Source organism: Notamacropus eugenii, chromosome 1 (assembly GCF_028372415.1).
Source record: "Notamacropus eugenii isolate mMacEug1 chromosome 1, mMacEug1.pri_v2, whole genome shotgun sequence".
In the NCBI taxonomy this organism is placed as follows: Eukaryota; Metazoa; Chordata; class Mammalia; order Diprotodontia; family Macropodidae; genus Notamacropus; species Notamacropus eugenii.
In genome coordinates, this window is record NC_092872.1 from 515,868,677 (window position 1) to 515,896,497 (window position 27,821).

Consider the following 27,821-nt stretch of genomic DNA (forward strand, 5'->3'; position numbering starts at 1 on the left):
AAACATGGGGGGGGGGGGGTAGAAGGATGGGGAGATAGATCGGGTGTTTACGTCAGCCTAGTCATTTTGCCTAACTTGTGGACAGCCAGCATCCCACTGAAAAATAATTTTCAGCGGGGTGGTGAGAAGAACAAGAGAACAAAGTCGAAGCTGGTTCTTTTAAGCCTTCCTCTATTTGGAACATTCCTTCCCACCTCTACCCCCCCTCCCCCCGCGCTTTACGTCATTCCGATTCCGGCAGATTGCAGTTCCGCCATGGCCTCCCACAGCGCTTCCCTGACCAGCGCAGGGTCCCAGCGAAGAGGAGGGGAGAAGGCTCCGGCTGAGCCTGCGGGAGCTGACAAGTACTCGGTGCTTCTCCCCACCTACAATGAACGAGAGAACTTGCCCCTCGTCGTGTGGTTGTTGGTGAAGAGCTTCGAAGAAAGGTACCTCCCCTGCCCCCTCTCGGGAGGGATGAGCTGGCCGTCCCCCTGCGGCTCCAGCCTGTCTTTTCCACCGACCCCCTTCCCGCTCCCTCCGAGGCTTTCTCGTGGCGTAAACGACAAAGCCTCTCCTTTGCGGGCTGACTAGGTGATCGCGAACGATTATGGCGGTTTCCTCCCGGGGGCCTCGTTCTAGACGTCTCTCCCCGCGATCCTTCCCCAGGCCGTGGGGACCTCTCCCGTCCTTTCCCCGCTCTCTGCGGCTCCGCGTGGTCTCTTAGGTTGCCGGTGGAGGAGAGCCACGGCTGAGCCTGGCCTGCTTTTCTCACCTGGACGCCTCAGACTGAAGAAGGGTTTAAACAGCCTGTCACTGGGGAAAGAGATGGATTAGCAGTTTGGGCCCCCCTGGAGTGGACACAGGTACTGTCGAGTAGGGGGAGGAAGCCCTTGTCCTCCCGCCCCAATGCCCTGGCTACAGCGAGGGCTTGCACACGAGAAGGGGCGTTGTGTGTGTGTTGAGTGATAGAAATGGAGCTTAACTGCTGAGCACAAATAACCCTTATTAAATATTATATGTATATAGAAATTATAAGGGTGAATTGTACTAACCGCTGGTATTTTGTGTTTTGCATGAATAGTTGTTTAAAATTGGGCCGTAAAATTGGTCTTACTTGGGTTACACTCCTCCATCCACAAAACCCCACCCTCCAAACTTGTTAGAGGTTCACCAAGATCATAGAGAACTGCAGAGATCTAGCCCCTCTGTTAATTAAGATCAATTTCGAATAGGTGTGCAAGGATCTGGTTTATAATCCCATCTCTAATACTTGTTACCACCTTGGCCTTCAATAAGTTATTCCCCATGCTGTAAATTTGGAGATTCAGAGATTTAGACTAGCTCCTTCCAGTTCCAAATCTATGATCCTGATTTGAAATTAGAAGATTTTCGCTGTTTATCTTGAAGAAAATTTAACTGCTTCAAAGCTAACATCAATTTCATTTAAGAATCACTACCATTTTATAAATCATTAGATTTGCTGTCCATCTATTTAGTTGTAGGGCACATTAAAAAATAGTGGAATTTAGAGCTAAAAAGGATTCATCTTCTTTATTTTACAAGTGAGAAAACTGACTCTGAATGATTAAATGAGTTAACTAAGATGGCAAACTTGCTGTAATGTAGGGAGCGGAAAGACTTGGAGTCAAAAGACCAGGAAATTTTGATGCTAAGGTCATCCACTTATCTGTGCAACCTTGGACAATTCACCTTGTTGACTGGGGGCTGATTTGGACTAGATGAATCACAAGGCCCCTGATCTGCAACACTTTTATGTGATTCAGACATTGGCATCCAGGTCCTCTGATATCCAATCTAAATTTCTGTTACACCACAATTCCTGGTGTCACACATTTTAAGTTTAAAATTTACAATGACGCTTAATACAACACATGTACATGCATTCTTTAAAAATTAGGATATAAAAAGCCAAGTTGATCTCACTGGCCGTAGTAGTTTCAGGAAAATAGACTTTTGGTGGCTTTTGCTACCTAGCTTTCCAGATATTTTGAGTGGAAATAGTATTTCTCATGCTGGGTTCATTTTTGGTGAGCATATTTCTGCAGTACTTCTTTAGAAAATTGTTCACATCAAACAGGGGCACAGATTCAGCACTGAACCTGAAGTTAAGTTGGTGTGAGTTCAAATCCAGCCTCAGACATAAGGTGTATGACCCTGAGCAAGTCATTTAATCTCTCTGCCTCAGTTTTCTCAACTGTAAAATAATAATAATCGTACTTAACACCCAGGATTGAAATGAGATATTTGTAAAGTACTTAGCAGAGTGCTAGCATAAAGTAGATGATTAACACTTATTTCCTTCATATCCTTTGACCATTTATCCATTGAGAATGGCTTTTGATCTTACATATATTAATTAGGCATCATCTGTGTGCCAGGTACTATGTTAAGTGTTAGAATTACAAAGAAAGGCAAAAAAAAAAATAGTCCCTCTCTCAAGGAATTCACAGTCTAATGAAGGAAATAACAGCAAACAACCATATACAAGCAAACAAAATACAGGACAAATAGAGGATTATTAGGGGAAAATCTCTAAAATTAAGGAAAACCACAAGTAGCTGCTTGTAGAAGTTGGCACTATAGCTGATATTTGAAGGAAACCAGGAAAACTAGGAGGCAGAGATGAGAATTCAGAGAATTGGGAGTGAGGGGAGTAGGATAGAAATGGAGACAGCAGAAATTCCTGAAGTCAGAATGTTTGAGGAAGGGCAGGGAAACCAGTGTCACTGGATTTCAGAGTATGTGGAAGGGAGTAAGGTATGAGAAGATTACAGAGGTAGAAAGGAATGTATTATGCAGGGCTTTAGAAGCCAAACAGAATTTTATCTATTTGACCCTGGAGGTAATAGAGGTATCACTGAGGGGAAGGAGGCTATAATCAAACCTGTATTTTTTAGGAAGATCACTTATAATGTCTGAGTGGAGGGCAGAATAGAGTAAGTAGAGGCTTGAGGCAAGGAGACAGGACTATCAAGTCATATGCAGTAATCCAAAATGAGGTGATGGGGGCCTGTGCTAGGGTGGTGGCAGTGTCAGAGGAGAGAGGGGGTTCTGTAGGAAAGGGGTTATGAGGGTCAAAACAATAGAACCTGATTGATGATTGGATACGGGGGGATGAGGGAGTGAGGAGTTAAGAATGACACCTAGGTTGCCAGTTGGTAGTGCCCTCAATAGTAGTAGGGAAGTTAGGAAGACAAAAGGGTTTGTAGGGAAAGATAATGACTTCACTTTTGCACGTGTCAAGTTTAAGATGCCTTTGGAACATCCTGTTTGAGATGTTCTAGTGAGTTGGAGATGTCAGACTGGCAGTTGGAAGAAAGGTCAGGGCTGGGCAAATATATCTGACAGTCATCTATATAGAGATGATCATTGAAAATATGAAAGCTGTTGAAATCATTTGTGTTAGTTATATATATATATATCTTGGATATCAGACCCTCATCAGAGATACTTATGGTAAAGATTTTTTTTTCCAATCCAGTTTCCATTCTATCCTGCTATAGGTAAATTGATTTAGCTCATGCAAAAGTTTTTTCATTTCATGTCATCTAAATGATGTTTTGTCTTTTATGATTAACTTGATAAGCTACCTAATCTAGTTCTTTTCTAATTTTTATTTTATTTAAGTTTAATAAAGTGAATGTAATTATGTACATTCACTTTAGTGAACTTCATCATAACATTATGATTTATTTTAAGGTCACATAAAATGAGATTGGACTTAATCATCTATAAGATTTTGCACATTAGAAAACTGCAATTGACAAACCTGAAGTAACTTGCCCATTAATCATAGTGAGATCTAGATAAAATCAGGACTAGAACCCAGGGCTCTTGATTCCCAATCCAGTCAGTAATCTTTTACCCTTAATTCACTGTCTCTTGTAATTTTCAATTTAAACTCTCCTTCCAAAGTAGATGATGTTTGGGGATGAGAATATGTTTTTGTTTTTTATTAAATGGTACTTTTTTTGGAGGATTCTAAATATTTGGTGATGCTTCTCAAAAATGTTTTTAGTTAGTGATAGCCTAAAATGTCTCCCCCTAAAAAGACTTTGGTTTTTCTGTGTGTCTCTCAAATATTTTTTCCTATTTAGAAAATATAATACTACATTTGGTTATATTACATAGCTCTCTTGCTCCATCTCTTTCACGCCTGGCAAATATAATTGGTTATGTACAATTCTAACACCTTAGCTGTGGTATTTTCCATGATGCCATTATGTTAAGCCTGTTAAAAACCTTTTAGCTTTTCTATGTAACGAGAAAAGCTAAAACTCATAATTTGTTATTTCAACAAAGAAGTATCAGGCTCATCCTGAATATTTGGTGAAGATCATCTTATTTACTACTAAGCAACTGGAGCATGACTCTTGAGTAAAATATTACTATTTGCTTCTATAATTGTGCAGCATTCCTCACTGATAGTTAGCTTAAGTTTTTTTCTGTTTTTAGTATATACTAAAAAAATAATTTTCATTTCAGTGGAAACAACTATGAAATTATAGTCATAGATGATGGAAGTCCAGATGGAACACAAGAAGTTGCTCAACAGTTGGAAAAGATCTATGGGTCAGATAAAATTGTGAGTTACGTTTAAGTCTTTATATTTGTGGTAAACTTTATTTCATTTATTTAAGAAAAAAGTGCAGAGTAGTGTTGATATTCACTAAATTTACAGAACTGCTAAAGATAAAAAGTTTATAAATAAGTGAAAATTACCTGGGCTGGTTTTTTGTTTTCTTTGTTTTTTTGTGTTTTTGGTTTTTTTTTTAGTTTGAATGAGCATGTTTGATTACACAAGTAGAACACCTCATATAGAGAAAATTCACCTACTATTGTGCGTCACAGATCTTTATGTGAACTGCGTATTTTCATGACCATTTATATTCCTTTAAAGACAATTTAAAAAGCAATAGATTTGTGACATTTAAATTTTTTGTACATGATAATAGATGGATTCTGTGTTTTCTTAAATCTTCACTTCAGCTTTTTTTTTAATGGAATGTATTCTTTGACCTTTATTTAAAGCATACTTGCTGTGAGATTAGTTACTTTAATGGTATTATAGAAGCTTTTTAAGCAGTAATGATAGAGTTCTGTACTACTTGTTCAGTGTTTTTAACGTATTAAGCGACCAATATGCTTTATCAGCTTTTATACAGGTATTTTAAAAATTACCTATCTCAATGCCATAATTAAAAAAAATAAAACATTTAATGTATGTTTACTTTAGAACTCTTTTAATAGCTTCTTATTTGTTCTTATTAATAAGATCTTAGGGGCAAGCTAAGAAAAAACTAATATAGTTTTAAATTTTGAAGTACGTAAAAATATCTGTTTTAAAATTATCATTACAAGTGAGTACTTTACTAAAAATGATTTAATGTATGGACTTGTCCTCATTTTTCATAATACCTTTTCACATTACTTCACTTTTGAAAACACTTGTTTTTATCCACACAACTTTTTGAGGTAACTACTATCCCCATTTGAGAGATGAGAAAAGGAAATAATGTTGTCTTAGGACCACACAGAGTGGTCCAAAAGTCTTATTGCAATTTTAAGTTATTAATAGCTATGTTAGTGTCTGAGTCAGGACTAAATCCAAGCTCTTTTGGGGATAGTGGCCATGAAGATTTTTCTATTTATGTAAGGCAGTAAACTTAAGCATCCCTATTGTATAGTTATTAAAAGGATAGAAAATGGACTTGTGATTTCATTAATATAGAAACCCCCAACACTTCTACTAACACTGTCAAAACCTCTACAATATATACTCTGAGTAACTGTGAATTCTCTAGGTTCAGAGTATGATTGAAGCTTCACTTAAATCGAGGTCTTCTTAGCTTTGAAGCCAGTTTTTTACTACTGTTACCTTATACTAGCACTGTGGATTTTATTTTACTCTTCCTTGCAATCCTCTAAAACATAATAAACAACAACTTTCAAGTGGCAATGTTTTATTGAACTTCAAAGTAATATGTAATTTGGGGTGCCCTCAATTCTAAGTTAAAGTGCTAGATTTACATGTTTGGGCCTTGTAACTTAGGTCTTTCTTTTTTTGGGTCCTTTATGTTAATGAAGTTTTATTCTGTTGAATAAGATTCTAAAAAGTCTAGAATTGTAATGAATAAATTATAAATTATACTTAAAAGGCTAAGTTGGTAGACAGGAGTGCTTTACTGCATAGCCTTACTGTATTATCAGGGTTTTTACTACATGTTTGAGGACATGATTTTACCAGTTCACATTCAGTTAAGTACCTACTCTGTACAAGGCACTGTTCTAGGTGCTGAAGATACAAAGATTAAAAACCAAACAATCCTTGCTATGAAGGAACTTCAATTCTGTGGAAGGGGAGGGTATATATACACATACTTACATTTCCCATCTCCAGGCTTTTACACTAGTCTTCACAAATGCCTGGAATTCTCATATTCTCCGCATCATGGAAACCCTTTCTTCATTTAAGAAATAACTTAAGCACCACCGTCTACATAAAATCTTTTCTTATCTGGCCTAACTGCCAGTGTCCTTCCCAATCTTCCATGTATTTAATTATATGTTTATTTATATTTGTTCCTTATGTTCTGTATGTGTGTATGTATACATATGGATGTAGAGAAAGAATGTATGTCTAAATGCAATGACAGATACTTGATTCCTCCATTAGAATGCAATCACTCTGAGAATAGGAATTGTTTCATTCTTGGTATTTGTGTCCCCAGGGCTTGCACATAGGAAGTATTTAATAAATACTTATTTAAGTGAAACCTCATAGCGTTGTTAAACTGCTAGAACTTGAAGATTTTAAATGTGAATCTCATTTGGGAGATGTCCTTAATCTTAAAATTTAATTTAGATAATTGAATTAGAAATCAAACAATTACATAAGTGCTTAATAAATTTTTGTTTAAAGAATTGTTGAAAATTCAACAATTAGTAAACATGAAATAAAATATACAATTTTACTTTTGTAAATTTTTTAAATTACTGTTTCATGAAATGATGAATTAAATATGTATGAAAACTAATCTCTAAGGAAAGTTGAACATATGACAAGTTATAAGATTAATAAAGCTGGAATTAAATTCGGGTCTTCTGATTCCAATCCTGGCTCGTTTTCTGATATACAGTGCTTCCAGTCATTAAACAGTGCTCTAAATATTTGAGGTTTAATATGTCATTTCTCAAAGTAAATTAGTAACAGCAAATAAAAACACACTTTTCTTGCATTCATATTATTGATAAATTTTACTTTTCTTACATTCATAAATAATGACCTCAACAAATATAACTGATATGGACATCTAGATGCATTTCTAGCATAAAATTTGTGCATTTATTTATTTATTTTTGATGAGGGGAGCCTGATTTTTAATGCAGAAAAAGATTATTAGTGATTTCTTTTGTCAAGCAAATACTATTTACCTTTTTAAAATCTTCATTTTCATATATTAAAATTATCTTGGAAAAACTTGTATAGCTTGTACTGTTACAACTTTACAGGCTTAAAATTACTGATAAGAGGCACACAATTCAAAGAATTTGAAACAGATTTATTCCATTTCTCCCTTTATTATAAGAATTATTTATATCCAAACCAACTATTATGGAAGTTATTGAGGAAAAGAGGAAACTTAAAAATATCTACCTCCAAAAGACAGCATTGCAAAACCTGTGTTTCTCCTCATAACTTCAGTTTTGCATATCCTAAAGAAAAATATTGTTTGGTCAATGGTATATTGAAAAATGAAATTGCATACTGGTTTGGAACTCATATACACTCTGGGGGGGGGAGTCCTTAAAGTTAAAGAGATTATGTCTCTTTATAAGATCTTAAGGTCAGAGACCTTGTCTTATTCATTTTGATATTTCAAACACAAAATATTTAATAAATGTTTAAATGAATTGAGTAAATGAAGATGACGTACAAGAAGTATGCTATAGTGAATTTTAGGACAGTTAAAAGAAAATACTATTTCACACAGTGAATAATAAACATGAAATTTATTTTACCTGTAGGCCGGAAATAAAGGGATTTGGACATATGAATGGTAAAGCCATAATAGACAGCTTCTAGGAGAAGCAAGCCAGTGTTAATATCAGCCTTCCCTTTCTACATCGTCTGGAGGCTTACACTGGGTGAGAGGGTTGCTGGCTTCTAGCTCCCCAAGATGAGACTTTCTTTTAAATTAAGTGGAGCATGCCTTTACGGGTAGCCTTATATATGTGTATATCATGTTTACTTCTACATCATCCTTTTTTTAATAAAGATTTTGTTGAAAACAAAACATTATATAACCATAAGTGATAAAAGGGTTTTTTAAATTGCTTTACAACTTTGAAAATGTGGGCATTTTATGTTTTCACTCCAGTGTATTGTAAGAGTTAAAGATCTTTCTAGTATCTCAGCTGACTACTTTGACCACAGAGCTCATTAACTTGATTATAAGCTGATTTTAATTTTAGCTTCCATTTTGTGTTCACAACCTTAAGTAGGTGTTTCAGTTTTGCTTCCTCTGTCTCCTCCTCCCTGAGGCAGGCTAGAAAAACAGGAACCAGTGCCTTAGTACTTTACTGTTTAAAGTTTGTTGACCATACTTAGATGCTAAAGTGTGGGATTGTTTTTTAAACGATTAAGCATTTTTAAACTGTGTGAATTGTCTACAGTACAGATAAGATCTGATGATTTTTTCTTATTCTTACAGCTTCTGAGGCCCAGAGCTAAAAAGCTAGGACTGGGTAAGTAGCCATTAAGAAAAATGCCTGGTACTTCTCACTGTAGGATTATACAATAGGATTTTTTTTTTCTCGTTTGGGGACAAGAGAAAAACTGTTTAATACTTTAGATTAGCTAATTAATAACCACTCATAATCAAATTGAAATGATCTAATTTTGGCATATCTTAGCTGGTAATCCTAAGAAGAAAAAATTTTGGATATTATGTCTTTTTGCATTTTTTTTTGCATTTATTGTTGTGCTTTTAAAATACATAATTTAAGGCATTGGTGGGGTGTGATTTGAGGGACATGATTTTAATTTATTGACTAAATGAAATTCTTATAAGTTTTTTCATGATTGTCTGAAGACAACCTTTTTCCTGTCAGCCTTTTCTGCCTCAAGTCAATCAACAATCATTTTAAGTGCCTACTGGGGATACAATGAAAGTATTGGGAGTGACTAAACCTGGAAGTAAGGAAAAGACAAAGACATCTAAATGTGTATCCCTAAGATTGCATCTAGATTGGTATAACTGGTCGGTCTTTCAGAAGAAAGAGTGCTGCATGTGTTATCTGTCAAAGACTGGTTTTGTGTGTTGCTTTAAAACCGAGAAGTAATTGGAAGAAAACAAAAATTAAAAATAGCAAAGATTAGAAGGGTGATAGTCTTAGAGGTGTTGAGTAGTTTTTTGATAGAAAAGAAATCAATTTGTAGAGAAAAGAAAGTCAAGTTAAATAGAAGAACCAATAGTGTCTTAACCATGTAACTCTTGGGAGTACAAGTAGCATTTTTGCTTTGGACAGAGATTAAACTTGTTCAGAAATTTTATATATGAATTTTATTAAAATATACACAAAGTTTTTGCTCTATGTAAATGGACCATTCTGCAGTCCTCTAGATAAAATGGTTTTTACATAATGCAAATTTGCCTGCATAAATGGGGAAGGGAAGGAGGTGGGAAGGAGCCCTATACCCATGGAGGGAAGGGGCCAGCACACAATCTTAGACACATGGAGGGCTATACATGGGCATAGACAAGAGAAGATGGGTAACACTGGGGTCTGGGGACAGACATTCAGTATCAAGTACAGAGGGATGGGAGGCAGACAAGTAGGCAAGTGAGGCAAAGGTCTCTCTTAACCCCAGAAATCTTAAGCCAAGCCCTTGATCTGGTAGTGGCATTAGAGGAGGGGAAGGGGGTGGTTCTTTTTGTTTTTGGTAAAGAGAAGGGAGGCCAAGGAGTGCCAAGACAAAGCGGGGTTGGGGAGGTATAGTACTACTAGTCAGTAAAGTTAATGTAGATGTTATTTCGAAATGTGGATTTCTTTCAGAATTCTTTACATAAACTATGGTCAGACAGACAAATGTTTGTTGAATTCAGGCAGAGGAAGCCTTGTCCGTTGATCTTTTGATTTCTCTATATTTTCTTTGAAATTCAGGGTGCTGACTCCCTGGACTTATTGAATGATATATGTACTTGGTTAAAGGAATAATACAAAGTGATTATTAACCCCTTGGGGAAAAAAAAGAATTCTTTACATAAGGTCAAATTTACCTAACGTGAATTTATGTAAAGCGAGAACTTTCTGTATTCAATATTACACTGAAATATTTTACTTACATTTGTTATATGATTCCTAAATGAAGTTAAAACTTTAGACTTTTACATTTTATTTCCTCTTTACTTAGGATTCCATAGTCATGTAAAATAATGGGATGAATGTCTTTAACTCTGATAATGGATCTATGGTTTAAAACATAGAAGTGTTATCTCCAGCATTGTATTATAACATGACCCATCCATGCCAGTCCATCCTTATGTCATATTCTTATATCATATTCTTCTGTAAATTTACTACAAAGGGCTTGAGGGCCTTCCTTGTATTCCTTGAATACATTGCATGAATTCAAATAGAGTACATTGACTGTCAGTTTCTCACTCTTTAAATATGCAACTAGGCCAAAATTATTTCTAATATTACGTTTCTCAGATTACTTATCAGTCAATAAGTGCTTATGCTGTGCTAAGTGCTAGAGGTACAAAGAAGGCAAAAGCAATCCCTGCCATCAAGGAGTTCACATTCTAATGGAGGAAACAACATGCAAACAACTATATAACAAACAAGATACATACAGGATAAATTAGAGGAAACCTCAGAACCCAGAGGCACTAGTATTAAGGGGAATCAGGAAAAGCTTCTTGGAGAAGATAGGATTTTAGCTGATATTTGAGGGAAGTCAGGAGGTGGAGATAAGAAGGGATAGCATTCTAGTCAATGAAAATTCAGGGATCTGGGAGGTGGCAGTAATGTCAAGAAGAACAGTATCTTTAGATGAGAGTACGGTATAAGAAGACTACAAAGCCAAATCTGACCCTAATTCTTTGCCATTGGAGGTGGCCACTAATGACTTAGTGGATAGAATATTGGTTCCAGAGTCAGGAAGACCTGATTTCAAATCCAACCTCAGATACATAAGACCTGTGTGACTTAGCAAATCATTTTGCCTCTTCAACCCGGTTTCCTCAACTGTAAAATAAGAATAATAATGACACCTCACTGGGTTTTTGCAAGGATCAAATGAGATGATATTTATAAAAATGCTGAGCTCAGTGCCTGTCACATAGTAGGTGCTTCTCCCAGTGCCTGTCACATAGTAGGTGCTTCTCCCTTTCCTATCACAAAAAGTGCTACTGTGAGTATTTTGGTATATATGGGGACCTCCTTGAGGTATAAGCGTATTAGCGGAATCTCTGGAGGAAAATAAGGATTCCCACTCTTATTTATGTTAGCAATAAACAATAAGACTAGAGAAAGGAATTAAAGGCATAGATAGGAAAAGCTGAGGGAATACACAAAGAAAATAACTGAGACAATAACTTCAAAACACAAAATAAGCCCTAAAAATATCAACAGCATTTCTATTTAATAACAAAATTCAAGAAGTAATAATAGAAAAGGAAGTTCCATTCCAAATAACCACAAAATGTGTAAATATTTTGGGATCAAGCTGCCAAGGCACACAGAGCATTTGTATAAATTCAGTTATAATAAAGTAATTTTTTTAAAAAAGTTAACTGTCTGGGGGAACATTCAGTGCTTTTGTTTAGACCACGTTAATATAATCAAGATGACAGTAATACCAAAGTTAATCAATAGCTTTAGTGTTATACCAGTCAAGTTATCAAAGGGATGCTTTTTGAACTCAGTAAAATAATAGGGGCAGCTCGGTTTTGTAATGAATGGTGTTGGAGTCAGGAAGACCCAAATCTGACTTCAGACAGCTGTTAGCTTTGACACCCTAAATAAGTCACTTAACCTCTCTGTGTGTCAGTTTCCCCATTTTTAAGTGGGCATGATAATTACACATACCTCCCATAGTTGTTGTGAGGACAAAATGAGATAATATTTGTAAAATGTTACGCAAACATTAAAGCACTATATAAGTGCCACCTAGCTGTAAGGAAAAATAAAATATCTTAAATGTCACTGGTAATAATGAAAAGAGGTAAAGACAAAGGGTAATAGACCTTAAACTATGATGTAAAGAAGCAGTCTTCAAAACTATCCTGTATTGGTTAAAAAAATAGAGAAAGCAGAGCAATCAAATAGTCTAGACAAAGAAGAATCAAAAACTGGATCCCAATAACCCAGTGTTGAACAGGAAAACATAAATTACTTAGGAAAAAACTCCATGTTTGATTTAAAGCAACAAATTCAAGGAAAATTGAAAGCTGTCTTGTAAAAATTAGACCTTAGAGCAACACCTTATACCATATTCCACAGTACATTCTAAATGGGATGTGAATTCATACCATTCAAATCATACCATTTACAGTTAGAAGAGAAGCAGATCGTATATACCTCTCACAGCTATATTCTTAACCAAACAAGTTAGAGATAATTACAAAAAGTAAAATAAATTTTAAAAACTTTGATTTCCTAAGACTGAAAAGCTTTTGTACAACCTAGAATTAAAAAGGAACTGGTCAAATGGAGGGAAAAACAACTTTGTATTACATTTCTTTGATAAAGATTAAGTATCAGAGATGTGATGGACTTTAAAAATGAGACAAGATTTTAAATTTGATTCTAGAGGTGACAGGGAGCCACTGAAGTTTATTGAATAGTGTGATATTGTGGTCAGACCTAATTTAGAAACTTGAGGCAGGAAGACCAACCAGAAGGTTATTGTAATAGGCCAGAAAGTAAGGTGATAAGAGCTTTTACCAGGGTTATGGGGGTGTCAGAGGAGAGGAGGGAGATGTTACAAAAGGTAAAATGAACATAACTTGACAAGTATAGATTGGATATGAGGAGTGAGACTAAAGAGTTGATGACATCTAGGTTGTGAGTCTGGGTCACTGGGAGGATGGTGATGACTTCTACAGCAATACAGGAATTAGAAAGAAGGGAAGGTTGGAAGGAAGGATAATGAGTTAAGTTTTGGCATGTTGGGTTTAAGATATCTTTGGAATGTCCAGTTTGAGGTGTCTGAGATGCAATTAGAGATGTGAGATCAAAGGTCAGGAGAGAGATTAAGGCTAGATAAAAAAAATAAAATCTGAAAATCATCTTCCAAGAGATGGTAACTGAATCATCGAACAGAGGGAGAAGAGGGCCCAGAATAGAGCCCCATGGAATAGCCAAGGTTAGTAGGTGCGACCTGGATAAAGATCCAGCAAAGGAGAATGAAAAGGAGCAGTCTGACAGATGAGAGGAGAAACAGGGGAGAATGCTTACCCATATAAAGAAGAGAGTATTGGGAGGAAATTTAGGGAAATGGCAGAATAAGGCAAGAAAATACCTGACTCTCCCCTGTCTCTCAATAATGTAAAATAATGCCTCAAAGTGAATTTTGGAGTGACAGAAATAATTAAAAGTCAGGGTAGAGCAGTTATCCAGCCTCAGATAATCTGGGAAGACATTAGAAAATGATCTGCCCTACCAGGGTGGTGGTCTGGCCTAAGTGAAGTGTAACCAGGTTAACAAACAGCAAGCCCTAGGGGCAGCTGTGTCACTAGTGTTGCACCCTGCACTGTCTGTGGGGAGCAAGGAGGAGGACAGGATTGGCCAGCTCATCGGGGGAAGGGGGAGGTGTCTCTGTTGGCACTGGATACAGGTCTTGGGAGTATAGCCAGATGCCAGTGAGTGCAGCAGCAGAGGGATGGAGGCCCTGCTTATGGTTCCTGGGTTGGAGAGGACTGGTGGTGGTCACTTTCAGGAGAGCAGAGTACCTGGTTTCATTTTCAGGACAGAAGGACACAGCCACTGGAGAATGGAGGATGGTGATATATTTCTGGGACTATGGAGAATAAGACCGTTTGCAGTGGCAGCAGCATGGGAGGGCTCCGTGGAGAGAAATGCTTGAAGACATTTATAAACCTAGGCATAAGCCAGAAGAGGAATGACCACACCTGGCCTTGGATCATAGCATGTTGAAGAACCAAAAAGTCAATAGACCCTTAGAGTTCTGAAAATAGCAGCATGAAAAACCTGAAGCCCCATACCCCAGGAGCCAGAGCCTGACCCTGACATAAAGTAAATAGCCAAGAAAGAGACCACTAAAAATTAGTGAACAACAGAAAAAAGAACCTGACCATTGGTGGTTGCTATGGTGATAAAGCTCAGGGTTCAAACTCAGAAGACAATGAAGTCAAAACAGCTATGTAAAGCTTCAAAGAAAAATGTAAAATGGTCATGAGCCCAAAAAGAGTTTTTAGAAAAACTTTAAAAAGGACTTTAAAAATCAAATAAGAGAGTTAGAGGAAAAATTAGGTAAAGAAATAATGCAAGAAAATTATGAAAAGAAAGTCAACCAATTGGAAAAAGAGATTAAAAAACTTAATTAGAAAATTAATTAGAAAAAAACTTAAATTAGAATTGGGCAAGGGAAAGTTAATGACTTCATAAGACATTAAAAAAATATTCAAAAATCAAGAGAACGAAAAATAGATCAAGGAAAGATGATATAAGAATTGTTGGACTACCTGAAAGTCATGATCATAAAAAGAGTATACACACTATACTTCAAGAAATTAAGGAAAATTGCTCTGAAGTTTAAGAATTAGAAGGTAAAATAGAAACTGAAAAACTCTGCCATTCACCTGAAAGAGATCCCAAAATGAAAGCTCACAGGAACATCACAGCTAAGTCTCAAAGCTCCTAAGTCAAGGCAAAAATATTACAAACTGCTAGAAAGTAACAATTCAAATATTGTGGAGCTACAGTTGGAATAACACAAGATTTAGTATCTTCTACATTCAAAGACCACAAGAATATGATATTCTGAAAAGCAAAGGAGTTGGATTTACAACCAAGAATAATCTACCCAGCAGACCTATGTGTAATCCTGCAGGGGGAAAAATGAGTATTTAATGAAGTAGAGGACTTTCATCCACTCTTGAGGAAAATAGCAGAACTGAACAGAAAATTTAATTTCCAAGTACAAGAATCAGGAGAAACATAAGAAGGTAAACATGAAAGACTAATCATAAGGGATTTAATAAGGTTAAATTATTTACATATCTGGGAAGATTATGTGTAACTCTTAAGAATATTATCATTATTACACTAGTTAGGAGTATACATAGATAAAGGGCTTGGGGTTGAGTTGATGAGGATAGAATGACCCTGAAAATAAAATTGGGTAGGGAGAGGTGGAATGGAGCAAATTATTTCATACAAAAGGGCATTAAAGGAAGAATTTTTACAGTGGAGGGGAGGATAGGGTGGAGGATAGGCAGTGCAGAAGCTTTATTCACATCAGGAATGGGTTACAGAGGGAATAATATATACCATCTAGTTGGGTATAAAAGTCTTAACTTAGAAATAGGAGGGGGATAAGATAAGGGAGAGATTCTTAAAAGGATGTGTGGATTAAGGAGGCAGTAATCTGCATTTTAAATTTTTGAGAAGGTATAGGGTAAAAAGAGAGAGAAAGATAAACAGTGGAGGGAAGTAGGATAGAGGGAAATGCACAACTAGCAATTATAACATTTAATGAGATTAACTCACCCATAAAGCAGAAACAGCAGAGTGGATCAGAAATCAGAATCTGGCAATATGTTGTTTACCAGAAACACATTTAAAAATGAGAAGCACAAAATAAAGGGCTGGAGTAGAATATGTTATGCTTTAGCTAATATAAAAAAAGCAGGGGTAGCAATTATGATCTCAGACAAAGTTAAAGCTAAAATAGATTTAATTAAATGAGAAGCAGGAAAATTACATTATGTTAAAAGGTATCATAGATAATGAAGTAATATCAATGCTAACTACATTTGTACCAAATGCTATATCATTCATATTTATAAAGAAAAAAGTAAATGAATTAGAGGTGGAAATAAATAGCAAAACTATAATAGTGGAGGATTTTAGCACTCTCCGCTCAGAACTAGATAAGTCTAACAAAAAAAAAAAAAGAAGTCAAGCTGATGAATAGAATCTTGGACAAGCTCGATATGTTAGACATCTAGAGAAAATTGAATGGGAATGGAAAGGAATATTAATTTTTCTTGGGTTTATGGTACCTTTAAAAAAATTGACCATATAAGGGCATTAAAAGCTTATAGTGAAATGCAGAAAGGTTAAATGCATCCTTTTCAGATCATAATTCAGTAGAAATTACATTTAATAAAGGACTATGGAAAAACTGGATTGAAAATTAAATAACCCAATCTTAAAGAATGAGAGGGTCAAAGAACAAATCATGGAAATAATAATTTTACAAAAGGGTGATAATAAGACAACAGACCAAAACTTACGGGATGCAGCAAAAGCAGTAGGAGAGAGAAATTTATATCTCTAAATGCTTACATCAGTAAAATAGAGAAAGAGCAAATCAATGAATTGGATATGTAGTTTAAAAAACTAGAAGAGGAACAAATCAAGAATCTCCAATTAAACTCCAAATTGGAAATGCTGAAAATTAAAGATAAGATTAATAAAATTGAATGTAATAAAACCATCAAATTAATAAATAAAACAAGCTGGTTTTATGAAAAAACAATAAAATAGATAAACCATATGAGAAAAGAGAGAAGAAAAATTAATATCAAAAATGAAAAAGGTGAATACACATCTAATGAAGATGACATTAAAGCAATTATTAGGAGGTGTTTTACCCAATTATATGCCAGTAAATTTAACAACTTAAGTGAAATGGAAGAATGTCAAAATACACCAATTTTGGAAAAAGAAATTGGACAAGCCACAAATTACCATCATAAGAAAAAGCATCAGGACCAGATGGATTTACAAATGAATTCTACCAAATATTTAAAGATCATTTAATTCTAATATTAAATAACTTATTTGGAATAATAGGCAAAGGAGTACAACAAAAGTCCTTTTATGCAATATGGTGCTGATACCTAAACTAGGAAGAGCAGAAACAAGAAAGAAAAGCACAGGCAAGTTTCACTAATGAATGATGATGCAAAAAAATCCTAAATAAAATGCTAGCTACTAGGAGACTAGAGCATTATATCATAAAGAGTATACATTATGACCCAAGTGAGATATGTACCTGGAACACAAGGTTGGTTTAATATAAGGAAAACTATTAAAATAATTAAATAATAAAAGAAACAAATCATATGATTATAAATAGATGCAAAAAAAGTTTTTGACAAAATTCAACACTCATTCCTCTTAAAAACAACACTTGAAAGCAACAAGTGTAAATGGATTTTTCCTTAAAATAAAAAGCATCTACCTAAAACCATCAGCAAGCATTATCTGTAATGGGGATAAGTTAGAAGCCTTCCCTGTAAGATCAGGAGTGATACAAGGATGCCCATTATCACCAATATTATTCAGTATTGTACAAGAAATGCTAGCAATGGCAATAAAAGAAGGAAAGGAAATTGAAGGAAACAATGGGCAGTGAGAAAATAAAGTTATCTCCCCTTGCAGACAATGTCATGGTATGCTTGGAAAATCTTAGATTCTATTAAAAAACTCGCTGAGGCAATATATAAAATGAACCATCATAAAATCATTAGCATTTCAACATATTACCAACAAAGCCCTCCAAGAAGAGATATTTCATTTAAAATAACCATAGAATATAAAATACCTGGGAGTATGCCTGCCAAGGCAAATCCAGGAACTATATGAACATAATTATAAAACACTTTTTATACAAATAAAATCGGACTTAAATAATTGGAGAAATATTAATTGTTCATAGGTGGGCTGAGCCAGTATAATAAAAATGACAATTCTGCCTAAAGTAATCTTAGTGCCAATTTTTCCACATTCCTTCCAACATTTGTCATTTTCCCTTTCTAACATTTTAGCCAATTTGATAGGTGTGAGATGGTATCTCAGAGTTATTTTAATTTGCAACTTTAGCCTACAGGCCTTTGCTCTCACTTTTAATTCCCAAATTATATTTTCTAGCATAGTTTTCTCCATCTTTTCCTTCTCCACCTTTACGCTGAAGTTACTGAGTGTCAAAGTGTATGCTGCTTCAAGTCTGCATGGCGTATTGGATAGGGCACTAAAATTGAAATCAGGAAAACCTGCCTGGGTTCAAATTCCAACTCATTCACTTAGTTTGTGATCACTGTGCAGTTCCCATAGTCTCTCTGTGCCTCTGCATACTCTTCAAAATGAGAGGGTTGGACTCAATAGCTTCTAAGGTACTTGGCAGGTTTACTACTATCTCCTGGAATAGATATTAATGTGTATACTAAAATTATTTTGTGGTAGTTTTTGCTTTGTACTTATGGGCCACATCTTTGCTCTCATATGACCTTTCCCTATTATTTTTTTTTACCAATAATTTTCCCTTTCACTCATAATTTCTCTGATGACATCCTTCATTTCACTTCTTTTTAATTCCTTGTTCATGTCTTCCAATCTACTCATGTCCACCATGCATTTCTTTACTAACCTTCAAGTGATTTTAATTTCAATTCTTTGGTTCCATGACTCTCAGCCATGTAATAGAAGACTGTTAAAAAGATGAGCCCTTGTTTTAAGGGAGAAGTCTGGGATCTATATGTTGCCCATTCAACTGTCTATCAACCTCTGAACAGTCATTCTTCATTGATTTGGTTCTATAGGAAAACTAATAGTGATTATAATCTCATTTGGAAAGTTCTACAGTGATAAAGAGCTTGATGTAAGATGTAAACAGCACAATGTATCATGTAGGATCTTTTACAAGATATAGGATCACTACATGTTTTAGTTAATTTTATGAGAGTAAAGGTGTGGCCGATAAGTACAAAGCAAAAACTACCACAAAATAATTTTAGTATACACATTAATCATTGGGCAAGCCACGTGCTTCATTGTTTTCCTTGAGGTATCAAGAGAAAGTACCTCTTCACCACTGCATGTTCCCCCTTCATCATATTGGGTATCAGATACTTGATAACTGCCATAGGAAGAGGAAAACCAGGAGTATCACAGAATGACTAGATTGCATGTTATCATCTGTTATCATCTTATGGCATTCCTATATGGAGAACATAGATCCTTTTTTGTTTTTGAGTCACGAGCAGTACAGAAAAGATGACTGTATGCCCCCATATCATATAAAAGTAAATCTGCCAGACTCTTGACTCCTAAGAAATCATGCTTAGTCTTCATTTAGCTGCATCTTGATCCAGTAGCTAAAATGGTTATGGTTTAATTCTTCTAGCAGTATGTCATCTTGTTGCTTGTCAGCATTCTAAACATGAGATTATAAAAAGTAAAAATAATACCTGAATAGTGCTTAACACCTGCCTCCTTTCTGCCACCACAAAAGTGAAAGGGGGCTTCATGAGACTGATGACTGTTTTGTATTTTATCTTTTTCATGGTTCATCCACAGCCAGAGAATACCTAACAGGTATTTTTCTGGTAATTAACTTTACTGTACTTGAGCAAAGCTAGGCCTTATGTTTTCAGATACGGTAATGTGCCAATATGTTTTGCTTAATTTTTTCTCATAAAGGAGAGTCAGTGCATAGGCTGGTGCATCGTTGAGAAGTAATGTTAAAAAACAAAACAAAATCAGTAAACTTTTTTCTTCTTTTTAAGAAAACTTACCTTTAAATTAAGAAGCCTGGAACATATATCTAAGTTGAAAACTTCCTAACTTATATGTATATCTTTCAAAAAATACTGACTTGTGTTGTTTTTTTCCTCTTTTGATAGTGTAACTATAATTCATTAAAAGTCACCAATAAGTGGAGTAACTTAAGCTTTTATTATCAGGAACAGCATATATTCATGGGATGCAACATGCTACAGGAAACTTCATTATTATTATGGATGCTGATCTCTCACACCATGTAAGTGTTTTTTTCTTTGAAAACTTGTTTCTGTGTTAGCTTTGAAAGTTTAGCCTCATTTTATTTACTGTTTGTTTTTCCCCCAAATTACAGCCAAAATTTATTCCAGAGTTCATTAGGTAGGTAGTATTTCTAATATTTTGGGAAATTATAACAGATGATTAAAATTTAAATATATCCATGACTATCCTATTCAGTTTTACACTGATTTTAAATATTTTAAGAATTTTATATTGTGAAAGTAACAGTTGTGCTAGCTTTTAGAAATTGTCAACTAATGTATGTTTCTTGTAGGAAGCAAAGAGAAGGTAATTTTGACATTGTTTCTGGAACTCGCTACAAAGGAAATGGAGGTGTCTATGGCTGGGATTTGAAGAGAAAATTTATCAGGTAGATTTAGTTGTCTGTAAAGTAATTTTTATATTGTTTTTGGCTTGAATATTCTGTTAAAAAGCAAAGAAGTATATGCATAGGACTTCTGTAAACTTTACATCGAGTTATCACTGCAGAATAATTTTTCTTATAAAAAAACATGAATATAACATAGTATTAATTTGCATGAGAACTCTTTAGCTAGGGAAAAATCATTGTAAGATTTTTGAATGGAAAGTCTAGTTAAACCCTAAAAATTAAGGTATTACAAAATCCACCCTAATTATATCATAATTTTTAGTTTTAAATTCGTTTAATTTTTGTATTATATTCAGAAATGCATGTGGTATTTTAAATTTCAATCTGTGATTACTTAAACTGCACTGACTTTTTTGTGTGGATCTGGGTTCTAGTCCCAGCTTTATTACTAACTACTTCTGTGATGCTGGGTTTGTAGTTTTCCTTATCTATAAAATACTGAGACAGTTGAACTAGACCTTTGTAATTTTTCTGACAGTATAGTTAATGTAACAGTAATTATATTCAGTTACTTTGGATTCGGAAGTTTTGCTTTTGTTCTGTCACAACCCAGCTAATAATGTCTAAGTTGCTTTTGAATCTAATCCAATAAATTTGTAGGCAAAGAGCCTAAATGTTTGATTCTATAATATTTTAAATATATCTTAAAAGGTTGGGGTTTTTTTTGTTTTAAAGCCAATTACTTTAAATACTGGTTATTTGTAGGGCTCTATTTCAAATACTAAAAAAAATATATTTTCATGCTGACATATTTAAAAGTTTTCTACCACTCTACCTTTCATACCTCTATAAGCTTCTGACGGTAGATTGATGTTTGCTTACTATTGGATTCTTGGAGAAGCAGCCGTTGAAAAGTGGATAGAAACCTGCTTAAGTTCTGGCTCTAAACACAGCCTAGCCATTTAGCCCTGGAGAAGTCATTTAAAGACTTTAAATTACTGAGAAGGTAAAGACTTGCTTTGGTTCATCCTTCCTGGAGTTGGCTTTATCCGGGAAATCTATGGTCCTTCCCCTATCCATTGAATTCTTTGTAACCCACGGAAAATAACTTTCCGTTGGAAAAGGGAAAATTTGTTTCCCAAAGCCATAAATTTGTATTGACTTTCTAAATTGACATTTTGCAGGCCCTGATACATTTTTGAAATGTTAATTAAAACTATTCATAGCTTTTAACTTGGAATTCAATTCTATTTAGCTGTGATAAAAGCTCTTCCTTTCCAAATGTATTAGACTACAACACAAAGAAACCACTCCCAGTTTCCCAAAAAAGCATGCAAATGAATGATTTGTCCTGGGGCCTCTTTTTTTTTTTTCTTAAATCTCTTAATGGCTAGTTCAAATCAACAAATATTTAGTGTCAGGCCTAGGCTCTGGGGAAATAGAAAGTCTTTGTCCTCTGTTTGCATCTAGTGGGGGTTGGGGCACCGGAGTACCTGTAACTGGTTGCTATTTACTCAGTGTATCTTTAATTGATGTAGGTCGCTTTTGTTAGGCACATGGGCAAACCCTATCCTATCTTCTCATTCAACTCGATTCTTCCACTTCCTTAATGCTCTACCTGGTATGCTGGAGATCAGCTTCATAGGGCAGTGGATTGAGTGCTGGGCCTAGAATCTGGAAGACTCATCTTCAGTTCCTATCTGTCCTCAGTCATTAGCCATGTAACCCTGGGCAAGTCACTTAACCTTGCTTGCCTCAGTTCTTCATCAGTAAGATGAACTAGAGAAGGAAATGCAAACCACTGTGATATTTTTGCCAAGAAAACCCCAAATGGGATCACAAAGGGTGAGACACAACTGAAAAACTACTGAACACCTGGTAAATAATAAATACTAGTTTGTTGATTCTTATTGGTTATTTAAAAATTGCAAAGAAATAGTCACAGATTTTAAAATACAGAAACACCAGTCACACGTACTGATTAACATGTGAGTGACATTTATTGCAACACAAGTAAATTTATGCTATCAGATTTAAAAAATCATCTATTACCTTACTTTAAGAACCTTTATTGGTTTAAAAAAAAATTCCAGCAGATGGAAGTGTTTGCCTATAAAAGAATTTTCTGGTCAATAAAAGATGTGACATCCTCCATTGTTAAGAACAAAAATTCAAGTTTTTCTTCTTTGAAAAATTAGGTATAAAGATTTTCCTCCTCACCCCAAACATCTGAATTAAAATTTCTTTCAAAACAAGTTTTTATTAATGTGCATTCATATTTAAATAAAAACTGATATTTTTATTTGGCAGCAGAGGAGCCAACTTCCTAACTCAAATTTTACTGAGGCCAGGAGTATCAGACTTAACTGGAAGTTTCAGGTACAGTGATTATTATATTACATTGTATAATTCTATTTATTATATATAATGTTATTTTATTGTTACATCTATTTTATTATTCTTAATTTATTATTAAATATATTAATTATAATGTTATATGGAAAACTTGTGTTTTCCATCAGTTTGCATTGCCCTCTCTCATCCAAATCCATTAGGTTTCTCATATTACTAATGTTCTTAGATCCTGGAACTCATGTCTCTCTCAAAAATGCTTGGAAAATATAACCTGTTTTAATATGTATTCTACAACATTGCTATACAAGGTGTTAAGGCATCCCTCTAGGAATATTTCATAAGTAAAATGGACAAGATACGAGGTTAATGCTGTGTTCCTCAGCATTTTTATCAGCTTCATGGAATGAGTGTCTGTCCATTGGCAACAGCATAACCATAAGCAGCACCTTAATTAAATTTATTTTTTCATCTCACTTTAAACAAATATTTGTCAAAATATTCTCCTAGAAAAGAGTATTGAGTTTATTTTAAATCTTTTTATTGAACTTTGTTGTTCTTCTGTAATTTTAAAAACAATTTGAAATGGACCTAAATGCCTTATCTTCTTCCTTATATTTACTGATATGCTACAATCTCATAGATTTAGAGCTAGAAGGGACTTCAGAGGACATCTTCCTCATTTCCCAAATGAGGAAACTGAATCCCACAGAGGTTAAGGACTTCACTAAGATCATATAACTAGTAAGTGGCAGGTCTGAGGTTGGAACCCATATGTTCTGATGTCCAATCCAGGTTGTCTATTGTACCTTCCTACTTATGTAAACTGTTTGATGTGATTGTGCCAGATGACTTAAGGGACAGTACTACCAAATTTGTCATCCTTAAAGTTTAAGAAAAAATGCTGGTTCATTTTACTTCAAGGCTAAATTCTTTTTCACAAGTTTAGTTTTGTTTCATTAGCTCCTGTAGATTTTAGGATAATGTTTAATGCAATTATAGATGTACTTTTAAAAGAAAACCTAAAGTTTTAAAAACTGACAACTAGAAAAAAAAACTCAATTAGGAAGTGATTTGTGTAAATGATTACTTCAGGCTAACTCTCCTAGTGCTAAAATACTATAAGCCATGGCCATTCAAGGTCATGCAGAAATCACAGTTCAGAAGGGCTTTATGTTAATATAAGCCAATAGGAAAACAGTATGGTTTTATTTACAAAAATTTGATTTATATATAAGCTATAACAGTCTTCATCAGTTTTCTTTGAACGTTCATCATAGATCCAATCCTCTCTCATATCTGACTTTCAAGAAGAGGGAATAAATCATGGAGTCCTTACGTCTAAGACAGTTTTTTATTGCTGTGTGAGCATCATCAGTCCAGAAATGGAGATTGGGGGCCATGTATCTTACAGGACTAAGTAGTGACTCAGGTAGAAAGGAAGATCCCTAAGGAATATATTCCAGCCTTATTAACCAAATAGGTAAAGAATTTGGTACTCATAAGGCCTCATCTGTCATGTTTAGAATGTTTCTACACTGTTTTGCATTAGGTTTGTGTGGAATCAAATGCCTGGCAAATAGTAAGTAAGCAATTAAAGTAAGTAAGCAATTAACCAGCACCTGTTAAACGAATGAAATAGTATGCCTGATTTTAAAGGTGGTCAGCAAACATGGTGATGTGAAGATGATGTCAGATTTCTGATTCTTAATTAAGGATTAATTCTTAATTAATTTTTAAATAATCAAACCCTGTATTCCCTTCTTAGGAAAAAGATTTGTGGATTTAGAGGTATCAAAACTGAATAAATTCCCATATTTCTCCTTGCTCAGCCAAGCCATACCTATTAGGAACTCGCAGCATGAAAACTGAAGAACTGGAAAAGCCTTAGAACAAGTTCCAAAGAAATAAAAAAAGGCTCAAAACTATGAATGCTGATTTCCAGATATAACCCTTACGCATTCTGGAATGAGGCAGCCCTCATTTGTCAAAGAACAAAAGGAAGGAAATAGTTTTTGTTGAATGTCAAAGGGATTTTTCTACAAAAGCCTCTTAAGTGGACCCTCTTCTAAAGACTCTCTAAAAAAAAATGGAGAAGGCATTAGTGCAGCTCTGTCACCAGTTACCTGTAGACCCTGGGCAAATCATTTGACCTCCCTGGGCCTCAGTTCCCTGGTTTGAATATAAAGGGTTTGGACTGGTTGAACTTCCAAGTCCCTGTGGGAGAGTAAGAACTCTTAACTTTTCCCTTTCCTTTAAAATAGCAAGTCCAGGGTTTTTGTGTTTGTGGAAGTTTTAGAAGTAGGGAGCACCCTTCTAGTTGAATACTAGTTGAAAAGAATGTGTGGAGGTCTGCCCACTACCCAGAGGTCTGCTTTTTGTATTGATGATACTGGTTTCTTTGCTTCAGGCTTGAAGGCTTCCTTTTGAAGATACAGGTCACATTTTCTGTCCATTAGGAATGTCTACATCCTTAGCTTTTCTACGTCCCATCTTGTGAGCAAATACATCCTATTGCCTTCTCCTCTGAGGCACAGCTCTAGTACTTGGAGGCCTAGTTTTGTAGCAACTTGGAGTAGCCTGTTTCTCAAAAAGCATATTGAATTTTTATTGTAAAGCCTTAGAGACATTTTAGGTGAGAAAATGGAGTTCATTATTATGCTTTTTCTTATCTTACATTTCTACTTTCCCTTCTCTGTGTGCCTTGATCTTTTTTCCTCTGGAAACGTTTTCTTAATATCTTAATATCTCAGAATTTTGTTTTCTTCTTGGTCTTTTTAAAAGTCTCTTATCAAATGATTAAAAAAAAAAACTAATGAGATTGTAAAGCATCTTTTTCTACTAGAATTTGGCAGAAAATTGACTCCGGTGAACTGTTCTTCAAATAATTCACTTAACTGTTTAACAGTTTTTTATGCAGTTCAAAGAAAGGTACACACTTCCCTGAAAGATGCAATATATCCATTTCCAGAACTAATTCTACTTTAATAAATATTGTGATATTTTTACGATTCAGAATAAATATATGAAAATGGTTAAAATTTTCACTATTAAGTTTTTATGTTAGACTGTACAAATATCTGAATTTCAGGGAATAATTATATGTGATTATACTTAGATATGTAAGTAGATGTGTGATCTCATTGTGTGGCTACTCCCCCCACCCTCTGTGACTGTTGTCCATGTCCTCCATAAATTCTCCAAAGTGCATCCGCTCAACATGCTTGAGTCCTTGAGAGTATGTGTGTGTATACCATAAGAGTGTGCAGACTCAATTTTCCCTCATTCTCACCACTGATCAACTTGCCTTTTTCAGTCATACTTATAATAAATAACCTTTATGCTCCTCTTGCATAATTCTTGGCTGGGAATGTGTTGTGACCTACCCATGCCCTCTGTGGGTCTCCTTATGACTCTTTGGGTGGCCCTCAATCTAATTCTTCTGAGAGGGTGGGACTTCATGACTCAAAGCCCTAAAACTGTGGACCTGTGTTCAATTTTACTACGTTTGTCCCAGACTTCATATCATTCTCATGCTTTGCAGGCTATACCGAAAGGATGTTCTACAGAAATTAATGGAAAAATGTATTTCTAAAGGATATGTCTTCCAGATGGAGATGATTGTTCGAGCTAGGCAACTGAATTTTACCATTGGAGAGGTATGGGACTAATCTGATTAGAAAAGCCTATTTAATGCCAAGAAATCAATAAAACTACACACTGGACTTCTCATTTTAAAAAATAGTTGAGTTTTTTTGTTTTTTAAGGAAGAATTAATAGAAGGTAGCATTCCCTTCCAGAGTACTGTTAGAACTCTGCCTCTACTCCCTTTTCTTTTCACTTTCCTATCATTCTTAATTTATTGTGACAGACATCTATCCATGCCTACGGGCACTATCAGGAAGAATCAGCCCCGAGGTCTAATTGTTGTAAATTTCTCTCCTACTATCAGTTAAGCAGATAGGCAGCCATTAAATTATAAAATGCGTGGGTCCTAGGTACCTAGTTTATGTAGGAGTCGGTTTCTGGAAAAATATCTGGAACTGTGAAGAAATAAATGAGAAAATAGGTCTAGGTTGGTAATTTAAATGGAGGAAGTAACTTACTTTCCTAGAATACTACTATTTTATTCTTTCACTCTGAATAAGAATGTTAAATACAATTTAATGTCATTATACTCACAAAATTATGAAATGAGAAAATTTATGATGATTTTTTCTTTTAAAAGCCCCCCCAAAATTAAGAAACTATTTTGAGTTTTGGAGTAAAACATTTTCTTGAAGCAGAATTGTAAACTTAAGAGAGTTTAATGTATTTTTGAGTTGCACTTCTTCCCAAAGCAGCGTCATGTGGTTCACATTGCTGTAATTTCCAATCTTAAAATCCATGGGTTATCATGGAGGGTATCCACATCAATGAGATCATGGATCCATTGAAACACAAAATCCTTACTCAGCTTTGGTGTCTCTCATAATACTGAAAAAAAAACCCATAATTTAAACTTTAAACATATAAACTTGGTAATTATTTGCAAACTCTACCAGTTCTCTGATTGACTTAGGTAAAAGTTTTGTGTAGGTTTGCACCACACTGAGATTCTGCTTCTTTGCTTTTTAAAAAGATATGTTGTTTTTGTTTTGTTTTCACATAGGTTCCAATCTCATTTGTGGATCGAGTTTATGGTGAATCCAAGTTGGGAGGAAATGAAATAGTCTCCTTTTTGAAAGGACTATTGACTCTGTTTGCCACTACATAAGATGACACTATTCATTTTATATTTAAATTATCATGTTCATTTCATTTTAAGCATAAGACAAAAAGACCTGGTTGCTGATTTTTAAATTGTACTCTTAAGCCATAAACAGTAAGGTAAGGTAAATTTCATATACACCCTATTTTTTTTTCTGGAGGCCTATGTATTCCAAAGTAGATTTCACATCCATGTAAAGAAAGAAGGAATATTCTTTATGTCTGTTTACAGCTGTAATAAGATTTATAAATAAATGTTATAAGACTTTTGGTTTGGATAAAGCATTATTGATAAATTAAACTGGATTTTCTTTTGTGAAGTTTGGAAATAATAGTAAAAGCA

At 34.8% G+C, this 27,821-nt stretch overlaps 1 protein-coding gene across 3 annotated transcripts; it reads left to right on the plus strand.

Annotated features, from left to right (window-relative positions):
* The first annotated feature begins 131 nt into the window (after window positions 1–131).
* DPM1 (dolichyl-phosphate mannosyltransferase subunit 1, catalytic) lies at window positions 132–27,779 on the plus strand. Of its 3 annotated transcripts, none has more exons than XM_072633555.1 (9): window positions 132–428; window positions 4,489–4,588; window positions 8,718–8,751; window positions 19,950–20,026; window positions 20,120–20,145; window positions 20,321–20,416; window positions 22,691–22,756; window positions 26,274–26,388; window positions 27,381–27,779. In XM_072633555.1, exons 1-9 carry the CDS (start codon window positions 256–258, stop codon window positions 27,483–27,485), a joined length of 792 nt encoding a protein of 263 aa, XP_072489656.1. In that variant the 5' UTR covers window positions 132–255; the 3' UTR covers window positions 27,486–27,779. The 3 variants fall into 3 exon arrangements, with proteins under 3 accessions (XP_072489656.1, XP_072489655.1, XP_072489657.1); XM_072633554.1 differs by having other exon boundaries at window positions 159–428; window positions 22,688–22,756; XM_072633556.1 differs by having other exon boundaries at window positions 160–428; window positions 19,956–20,026; window positions 22,688–22,756.
* The last annotated feature ends 42 nt before the right edge of the window (window positions 27,780–27,821 follow it).

Coding starts and splice junctions, on each gene's coding strand:
- DPM1 (XM_072633554.1), top strand. CDS start 256: ATGGCCTCCCACAGCGCTTCCCTGACCAGCGCAGGGTCCCAGCGAAGA. Junction 4,589..8,717: donor TCTATGGGTCAGATAAAATT/GTGAGTTACGTT, acceptor TTATTCTTACAG/CTTCTGAGGCCCAGAGCTAA. Junction 26,389..27,380: donor TGAATTTTACCATTGGAGAG/GTATGGGACTAA, acceptor GTTTTCACATAG/GTTCCAATCTCATTTGTGGA.